General features: G+C 37.7%; 1 protein-coding gene across 1 annotated transcript in view; it reads left to right on the top strand.

The window, feature by feature from the left end:
* Positions 1-3129: 3129 nt before the first annotated feature.
* LOC141905386 (uncharacterized) overlaps positions 3130-10694 on the top strand; it is a 28072-nt gene continuing 20507 nt past the window's right edge. Inside the window, exons 1-5 of the mRNA XM_074794234.1 lie at positions 3130-3263; positions 3388-3690; positions 4113-4176; positions 6674-6943; positions 8819-8879. Coding sequence (XP_074650335.1) covers positions 3183-3263; positions 3388-3690; positions 4113-4176; positions 6674-6943; positions 8819-8879 — 779 coding nt within the window. The 5' untranslated portion in view covers positions 3130-3182. The remainder of the gene's footprint in view (positions 3264-3387; positions 3691-4112; positions 4177-6673; positions 6944-8818; positions 8880-10694) is intronic.

Raw genomic sequence — 10694 nt, 5'->3', positions numbered from 1 at the left:
TTAACTATATTAGGCAGCGGTCGGGTTTTAGGTGTTTTAAGTAAAAGCGATAGCCCGATTTTTATTTAGTTAATTGCTCGGTAGGTTGAATAACTGATATTGGATGAATCTATGATTGTCTTGTGTACGGACTAATTACAGACTAACACTCACTCAGACTATTACACATTAATCATGTTTATAAGGAATTGTAAAAATCTCGTTTGATTAGGATTTATCTGAACGACGTTTAAAAAAAACTGTTTTAGTGGTCGCCAGACTTGACGCCTGCAGATATATGTGTAATTAATCCTATAAACTCCTATAAATAAAGACTGTTCGATTGAGACAGATATCATTCGTGATTCTCTCTCTCGAAGACGGACCTATAACTAACTCTCTGCGTGATTCGACATCAGACATTAGATATCAGACATCAGATAGGAGTTGATATATAGATATCTGCAGTGGTAAGTTCATTATCGATAATTGAAATTACGTAAAAGGCGTAGTTAACGAGTGTTACAATGTGTAAGATGAGTAACGAACATCTACAAATAGAGAACTGGTTTCATATTACATTCTAATACATGCACTGATTATCAAATCCTTGTTCAGTAAGAGAAAGAGGAAAAATAGAGCGAAATGAGTTTCATCGGGTTGATTTATTTCAACTTTAAATTCTAATAGTAACTTTGGTCAAATTTCGTGTAATATCTAATCGATAGTGTCTACAGATATAGTGGAAATGTTGATAAACAATACTAGCATAGGAAACATTTCGGTCACTTTTCTTCACTTCTATTATGTTTATTTTACAAAAAGTGCTCATAGTTTTATCAATAACATTCATGAGAACTGCTACTTTTTTATTAGATTAAATATTGATATGGTACTTGAATAATAGAGAAACTATTGAACTTCTCGGTTTTAAATGCAATTATACACGATCAATTAAGGGTCACAGATTGTTAATATGGAATGAGTGCATAATTTCTGAATTCGTGAGAAACAGTTCAGGTATTTTATTGCTCGGAGGAAATTAAAGCGTTTGTTTTTTAAACCGGTCCCAGAAACCACCAGACCGATTCTAAATATTCAGGAAATTAAACAAATCGAGAACCTGTTATACATCACAGAACCGAGCACTGGAATGTGAATTAACATCCTACTTTTAATTCCTAGTTTCACATATTTTACAGAATTAACGATGAATTAATGCTGAACGTTTCATTAGTCTGCGCGAATTCATTAAATAACTTAACAAACATTTTTATTTTTTTTTTTTTTTAGTCTACCGTCTATACATCTCAGTATATCCATATTTTACAATCATTGATAAAAGATTGAATCATATCTGAAGATTAAATTGGGATTTTATATTTGTATTATCAAGGTCAAAAACACGCGGAAGTTTATTTTCTATTGATATAATATACAGTTATTGTACGGATATTCTATCTCGTCGAAACAATATCTCAGTTTAGATACCGGTGGTTAAAGCATGGCTTGTTTCTTTACAAATTAGACAGCATTTTTACCTCGTGGTTTAGAGTTTCTTTGTAAATCAGTGAAAACTGTTGATGAATTACGGGTTGTACGGTCTCTCAACTCATTGTATCCAATCATCTACTATAATCGAAACAGTGTTACCTATAGTCTATGACAAAGAAAACATCTTATCTTGGAGTAATTATCTTGGAATGATTATCTTGTCAAGATAATTACTCCAAAATCTAATATACCCACACTGTCTATCACTCGAATTATACAGATGGCTATAGGATAAAATTTGACTTATGGAAGCAATCATAATTCGCTATATTTCATGTCAGCTTTAGTTACTATGATGAACTATTCGTACTAAATATTGATATAGTCCATGTAAACACTCAGACGTGGAGATTATATTATAAAATAAGGACACGGATAAATTTAAAAGAATCCCTCGCACCTGACGCCAGTTCGAAACGTCGTATTTTCCGGGTTTTTTTTAATTTTCAATCTTTTGATGATAAATTTTGTCTTTAATCATTTCGATTTGTAAAAAGTTCGTTCGAATCATATTTTGAACACGTTGAACCAATGCGTAAATACATATGTTTAAATCATACGATTTCACATACAATCTAGATGTGTATAATGTTGGAACTCTGGTTGTAAACAGACATCTTTCTCTTCTTTCGTGATGACGTCTAGAAAATGTTCTATAGACATCTTTAAGCCCTCTATAGAGCGTGAATGCGCCCGTTTATGTGCGCCGAACATCTGTCAAGAAATTCCGATTCTTAAAACATTCTAGAATTCCTCATCCTCCTCTCGGCGTTGAAAGCATTAAAACTGTTATGATACGTTTTCGATTGATTCATCGCTGCTTATAAAAAACTATAAATCTCTAGACAGCGACGGAGCCTCGGAATCCCCGATACAGCGGCTGCGGCTATATCCATACACTGCCGAGAATGAACTTTAAGAGACGGCCCTGGTTACATTCAGAATATTTTTCGGTCTAAAAATAATATCGTGTAGCGACCGCAAACATTATTCACAACTCTCTCGGCTCTCAACGCGTATTGTTATAGACGCCATGGACCTCTAGGCTTTATTATAGTAGGGTCTGAGACTGTATAACAAACTAAACCCCGAAACTAGTTTTTAACCTCCTCCGTCCTTTAGCCCTGCGTGAAAATAACATTCTAAAGAGGAGCGAGTTTCGCTGAATGAATGAACGCGACGTCTCCGTTACAATAAAACCACAGAACGCGCACTAACGACATCTCAGTCTCAGTGTGCCTGTGTTAGTCGTGTGCGATACTCGTGTGCCGTGTGCGCTCCTCCTTCACTCGTCGTTCGTTCGGGATATTATTTAATAAAACTCTGATTTTTACCGGAAACGCGTTATATTCGAGTTGAAACCGCTAACGTTTTAAAACGTTGTACGAATTAATAAACGTCGAAACGTTAAGTTACAATGTACAGCGTAAACGCCACGTTACGACGCTGTCACGTTGTTTTACGCAAGCGTTATTCAAGTTCATTGTAGTAAGCGTTTTACGATAGCAACGTTTATTTTAGATCGCTGCCAATCATAAAGAGGGCGGAGTCTAACATCAAGGGTGCCACGACTCGACAGCGAGGCTGTTGGGAAGAAAGCCAATATCATCATTAGTGGATATTGGAAGAGTCACACGCAACATCCAAAGATGCGGTCCAAAATGCCGGGAAAAACGGCATTTGGCAGGACAATCATATGGACCTTACTAGTTACATCTTTAATAGATAAGGTTTGTATTATGTCATCATTTTTACGAAATGACATCAATTTTTGACGTCATAAACGTAGATTTTACGCGTTAATATTTGTAAAACGACGTGTTATTTGTAACGTTTACGTTAATTACATTGTAGGTAACGTGTAACGGAGTGTTTGAGTTACGTTTAACGTCATTTTTTAACGAACAAGGGATTAATTCGGAAGGACATTGTTGCGGCGGAATAAAAAAAGACAGAAAATGTACTCAAACTTGTCGGACCATGTTTTACGTGTGTTTGAAACAATACCAGGCGAAGATATCTCTAAAATCGCCCTGTACTTTCGGATCTTTCACGACTCCGGTTCTAGGAGAAAATTCATTCGGAATAAATACAAACAATAATCTGACGACAGGTTTCGAGAACCCGATTAAGTTCTCCTTCCAATTTAGCTGGCCGGTAAGTTGTTGAATTTCGGCGCGAGTTTTACTCGGTATAGTGATGAGTGTGTGAGAGTGAGAGACAGTGTCAGTAGTAGTAGAGAGGTAGGGGCTATAGTGCCGTGTCGCGTAGTGTGGTTTAAACCTATATATATATATATCTCTCTCTCTCACAACAGCTGCGGGAAACTGTACAACATAATTCAATATTCAATCAATAAATATTGAACATATTACACGACATATAAGCATAGAAAATTACCTTATTACCAACGACTTACCTTAAAAAACTTATCAGTTACGAAGGAAAATTTACTTATCGTAGATTTATCGATCGTTTCTTTCCTCGCAATGTTCTCGTTCGATTTCTACAAATCAGTATCTAATGGTAACCGTTACTATGTGACATCATCGATCGTTAAAATGGATTTTTATTTTCAGGGCACTTTTACGTTAATAATTGAAGCGTATCACAGCAGTAACGATAGCCTCAGTCCGCGAGATGGTAAGTGTTCATAACCGTACATAGATCAGTCTGATTGTCACTAGGCTCACCAGTTACTGGACCCAGTTCCACAGTTACTGGACTCAGTTCCATAGTTACTGAACCCAGTTCCATAGTTACTGAACCCAGTGCCACAGTTACTGGACTCAGTTCCATAGTTACTGAACCCAGTTCCATAGTTACTGAACCCAGTTCCACAGTTACTGGTGGACCCAGTTCCATAGTTACTGAACCCAGTTCCATAGTTACTGAACCCAGTTCCACAGTTACTAAACTGGGGCCAGTGTGGAACTGAGTGTGGAACTGATTCCAGGTGGAACTGGGTCTAGAACTGTGGAGCTGGGTCCAGAATTGTGAAACTGGGTCCAGAACTGTGGAATTAGGTTTAGGGTCACTTTAAAACTGGGTTCAGAGTCATGTTAAAACTGGGTTCAGGGTCACTTTAAAACTGGGTTCAGAGTCACTTTAAAACTGGGTTCAGGGTCACTTTAAAACTGGGTTCAGGGTCCCTTTAAAACTGGATTCAGGGTCACTTTAAAACTGGGTTCAGGGTCATTTTAAAACTGGGTTCAGGGTCACTGTGTCGTGAGGTGATTTCAGCGTGAAAACAAAAGTTACCGATGTATTTTTTATAATTACGTTGTTGAAGTTGTTTTTGTTTGTTGGTTGTATTTACGCGCTATGTTATACCTAACATTGTTTGATTGACAGCGAGTGTGCTGCTGCTGCTGCTGCTGCTGCTGCTGCTGCTGTTTCACTCTTAGATAACTAGTTATAGCCATCACGCGATTAAAAATACTCGTGTTTTAGACGAGATGAGAATTAGCAGAATGGAGACGAGTATAATTTTCGTGGATTTTGAAAAAGTTGCGAAAATTCGAATAATCAGTAAAGTCGAAGTCGTCACAATGTGTGTATTTTCAAGTCTTTCATATGTTTGTGTTTGCAATGTTTACTAAGTGAAGGACCCAGTGTCATCGAAATGGACGATATAGAGCTCGGGTTTTACTGGCTATAGACCATCACGTGCCATGAATCACAGATGGGCTCCGGAAATTATAAAACGCTATTGAAAGATTTCTTGTTTCATAGTAAAAGCTAAGTTATATTTTGAATTTGAAAAGCGAAGATTTCGATGCCTTGTGGCGCGAAGGAAGTTAAGTATTTATTTCATTCAGGTTTTTATGGCGCGTTTATTGATATCGAGTTTGAATGAAGATGGACTCGATGAATCCCCGCCCCGTGTTTATCGAGGCCGCAACATCTGTTGCTTCGTAGCACCATTTGTAATAATGATAACATTCAATTTTACGAAGAATTCAAGAATTCGATTTAAAAAGATTTTGTCATTTTGACCGCGATGTTGTGACCAACACGTCGTGTCCCGCCGAGCAGCTCCGGTAGCCATCTGGTAAAGTTATCAATTGCGTGAGAACAGAACTGGAAATATGTTCCAGGCCTCCAGTAAATACTTAGTAATTGCCTCTATTAGCAACGAACCTTCAAATCTAGTTGATGGTTGTTAATACCTGAGTCATTCTCTCTGACTACGGCAAGAGAACATTCTTGAAAAAAGTTTAAAACTATTTTCATAGTGTGGTATGCGATGTATAGTGAAGAGAGCGTGGTTTTTGTTATGTCTGAGAGACTGGTTCTATATTGGACGGGTTGTCGGGTTTAATAGGACGTAACCAGGTGCTAAACTCGGCCAAACTGCTGCCGTATATCGCATGCCTGCAGTCGTCATGTCAGAGTCTTCACTGAGTGCGTGTGTGCGTGTGTATGCAAAAATTGTATACGTTCAAAACCACAAAAAATATATCGCTGTAAAAGTGCAGCCTGAAGAGTAGAGGGGAGAGAAAGAGGAGAAAGAGGAGAGAGAGGAGAGAGGGAGAGAGAAGAGGGAGAGAGAGAGAGGAGAGAGGGAGAGGAGAGAGGGAGAGGAGAGAGGGAGAGGGATGGATGGATATCTGAGACTAAAATTGACATAGGGCACTTTATTTTTAGGGTAAATCAAATATGGAAGCGCCTTTTGACAGTAACGGGAAAGCGCCCTGTTTGTTGTCCTTTCCGACACGAGGGACCTTTCAATATAAAATCAGGGATGCTGTTTCGAGTGTATTTTACCTGTGTGAACTCAACTCAGCTTCAATCATGACGGTTCTCTTTTTGTGTGTGGTTCATGAGTTAAAAGTCGGTTAGATCCTCGCACGTGTCCGTACAACATACGAGATTGTCTCCAAATGTTCGATGATAACAAAACTCGTAACAAAAACAACAGAAATCACTGTTCAGGCGGGCGGGCGGGGAGGGGAGGGGAGGGGAGGAGGGGGGTCTCGGTTATAGATTCCTGGTTAAGTCAATATCACGTAGATCCCTTCGTTAAAAATTAACATCCTTTCTTTGTTCTAAGAGCCTTAGGAAAAATATTATGATTTTCTAACTCGGGCGCGCACACGTAATTCGGATTACATTTTTTTCTGCTTTCAATTTTCAGGTAAATCAGGGCAGTTGATTTTGAGGTCGGCTACCCAAACGTCGGTGCCCGTGGGACAGCAGTGGAGCATGTTTAACCACACCGACCCGTCGCAGACGAACGGTAGCCGTTTGGAGTACGCTTATCGTGTCGTGTGTGCTGAACATTATTACGGGGATTCGTGCGAAACTAAATGCGTCCCACGTAGAGATAAATTTGGATATTATAAATGTGATAAATCGGGCAGGAGAATATGTTTGCCCGGTTGGCAAGGCCAGTATTGTGATAAAGGTAAGAGTTAATTATTCAGCTAGGTTGCGGAATTTATGGAATTGTTCTGAATGGTAAAACATAGTCTGCAGTTGCTCTAAAATTGGTGAAAGATAACCAGTGGATTAATACTATATAAATAATGGACTTTTAATCGTCACGTTGTTAACTATCCACTGGTTAACTCTAACCAACTTTTGGGCAGCTAGTCCCGGGATTTCATCAGTTAGTACAGAAGTGGTCTAAAGTTGTTAGATCGGTTATAGAATGAAAATGAGTTTAGACTGGTCCTAACAACCTGGGTCCTGAACGTGATACGGCTTAAAGTACATAGTATCCCGTATAACCAGTCAGATACAAATTGTCTTTGTCCCCTCAAACTCGTTGTCAGTGACTCGTCGCCAGTTTGAATTAAAATCAAATTTCTCGATAAATGACCGCAACAGACACAACAGATTAAGAAAGATGAGAGGTTGGTCGCGTGTCGTATATTTACATATGAAATCAGTCCCTCAGTTCGCAGAATGACTCGATGCATCTCGGTCAACAGAATCCTTTCATATATACTTTACTATCAAACACATGAATACCAATACACAATGACTCATTTAGTGGACAGATTTTTTATATATAGCCCCGAGGTTTGATAGTGTATGGTTAGATATATTGGTCAGATGGTGGTTTGGTTTTTTTTAGCGACGGTTGATTGAAATATTTGAATAGAAGGCGTAGATTTAACTAAGTAATCGGCCGCAGTTTAACGTTCGTCACGAATCGAAAATGTTTTGGTTTATTTTTTGTCTAATTTCACGGCCGTTTGGATAAATCCGCTCAGAACGTATGCAACACTTGTGTTACTACGATACGAGCCGCATTTAAAAATATAACGACCTTGTTGAATATTCGTGTGGAACAAAGGAACGAGAAAATACGAGGATAAAATGTCTGTTTCAGCTTGTTCGAACGGACGTCACAGTTGTTATAACTCAGTCAGTTTAGGTAGAACTTGCCAGTGAAATCGGTGTTAATAGGACCTGTACAGATCGGGGCATCTGGGCTAAATCATCAATTTCTATAATCAATTTTATACTATATTGAAAGATTGCTTTAAAGTCTTATTATAAAGAAATGAGACTCCATTTTTCTGAAGTGTTTTCAGCGCGCGTTTCGTTGATACTGATGATTTGAAGATAAGCAAATAACCACAAGGGGTAGACCTAACGAGATCGCAAATTCAGATAATAAGTAAACAGTGTTTTTTTAGAAGTTCAAGTGACAGTTTATATTTATTGCTGTTGTGTAAGGCACTCTCCACGTTACTACGATACTATAACACGACCAGACTATCATTATACGAGATTGAATAATCGATAAAACCAGTCTCCGATAATGGATGCTGCGACAATATCACATCTGCTTTACCGGATTAGTGCTTGATAATCCGTTTTTATCCCTATTTTATATAATCCCAACGCGTCGACTATCAGCGCTCGATATATAAATCTCATTAAAATTTAAAAAAAAAAGCTCGCTGATATATCAAAATCTTCTCGAGATATCAAAATCCCACTGAGATAGCGAAACTATCGTCGAGATATCAAAAAGCTCGGTCCCTCTTCGAGATAGCTAAATCTCATCGATACTTCAAATTCCCATAGGAATACAAAACATTATTTAGGACTTCGAACTTTTGGGGACGTGCATAAACTTTACTTGACAACTAGGTGGTGTAGTAAACAATTTCCCAGATAATGAAAATGCCTTGTGCCGCAGAAAACCCGTTATCGCTGCTTTGCAGCTATATTTAATTATCGATATTAATTAAGGATATGCATTCAAATAATCAAACCGATAAAGTTGATTTATATCTAAAAGTAATTGTTTTTCTATTTGTAGCGATTTGTCTTCCTGGTTGTAACCCTCGCAATGGATACTGTGAACAACCGAATGAATGCAGGTAAGAGCATGAGAGAGAGAGGGAGAGGGGAGAGAGGGGAGAGGGAGTGGGAGGGAGGGAGAGAGAGAGGGAGGGGAGAGAGAGGGAGAGTCGTAGTTAGCAACAACTAACCCTTCAGAGATCAAACAGCAGACCCTTACAAAATGTGAACCAGATTCAATATTAGCTCTGTATAAATACACTTTATTTTACGGTGATATTTTGTAAACATTTTATCGAGGATAAAATTCTTTGTGAAGACATTCACAGTTTGTTTAAATCCTTTCTTAATTCTATACAAACAGTTTACTTTATTTGATAGTTTTATACATAGAGATATAGGGGTGTCTTGTTGTATCTTTTGGCGCTTGGATATTCCTCAATGAAACTTTCAATAGATAAGATCTTAGTCTGTATGATATGTCTTAGATTGTATTGGCGCCAAATCTTTAGAAGACCAGTAGTTGCGTAGTTATTGCTGTGAGTCTTGAGACCAGCTTTAGTTCTTTAGCTAATTCAACATCGTAAATTCAGTCTTTTAAGTCACAACTGTGCTGAAAGGTCCAGAATCTCATCTAGCGGTGACTTTTAGAATGAGAGTAGAGACTTAAGATAGATTTAATTTCCTAAATATTCTGACGAATTGTTCAATGCATTTAGAAGATAAAAACCTCGATAATCGTCACTATAGCGACTAATGCAATTATTGTTGAACTGTTCCAGTTAAGAGACAAATTATTTGCTCCAGTTGTTAGACAAATCAAGTACATTCTGATAACATTCTTATTGGGAAAAAAAGAAAATAAAATCTAACCGTTTATTATGATAATGTTTGTAAAATGTTGTTCAGATGTCATCTACATATGTTTCAAAGGGCGTCTTTAATATACTAAAGTCTACATCTGGTGAAACGACCCTTGAATTTCATCTTGATCGCTAAAAGACTAGTCACAACCACCTGCCGACCGAGACTAGGGTGACCTATATATATATGATATATTACTTTTCTATCAGGTTTACCTTTACTATCAGGTTTATCTGAACCTAGGTTTACCTGAACCTATACTATCAGGTTTACCTGAACCTATACTATCAGGTTTACTTCGTAGCATTACTTTATCGAAAATACCTTCTTTGTTCTGTTAAATGATGCTAAAAGTAGATGGCATTCGAAAACGTCTGTAGGTTTTTATAAATTCTTTAGAAAATATTTTCTAAATTTTGATAGTATATATAGAAACAGGAGCCCTCGGCAGACGATGTGGTATGCGTGTATGTATTATACTTCCGTAGTAAAATTCATATCTCAAACCATACAAAAACATCTGATGTATTTCGCATTCATATTTCATATATATATTGCGATTGCTGCCTGGATATAAAAATACTTTTAAGCTCAGATTTGAGATAATCTAATAACAGCAATGCGATGATAAAAAGAGAATTCTGCTATCAGGAACTCGACGATATTTCGACTATTATCAACTCGAAATGTGTTTTTTATTTCACGGTATTTTCAAATGTGAAATAATCGATCAATTAGCGATAAAAAGTGAAGTTCTACGAACGGAGTCAATGTGCTTAATTGAACTAGAAAAAACGGTGTTTTTCAACGTCGACGGCTGATCCAGGGTCGACTCCTGGGACCGGTTCCATAGTCGAGACTTAAGACCAAAAGTGGTCTTAAACCTAAAGACTGGTTTTAAGTTGTTAGATTGGCTATAGAACTTAGACCGATTTTAAGTCTAATTCCTGTCTATGGAACCGGCCCCTGACCATATAGTACCAACAGCCTGAAGCGGGCAATTTCAAAAAGGGTAAGAAGGGTGCCAAACA

This window comes from Tubulanus polymorphus, chromosome 1, assembly GCF_964204645.1.
Source record: "Tubulanus polymorphus chromosome 1, tnTubPoly1.2, whole genome shotgun sequence".
Taxonomy (NCBI): domain Eukaryota; kingdom Metazoa; phylum Nemertea; class Palaeonemertea; order Tubulaniformes; family Tubulanidae; genus Tubulanus; species Tubulanus polymorphus.
Note: the sequence above shows the minus strand (reverse complement) of the source record. Positions and strands in the feature narration are given on the sequence as shown.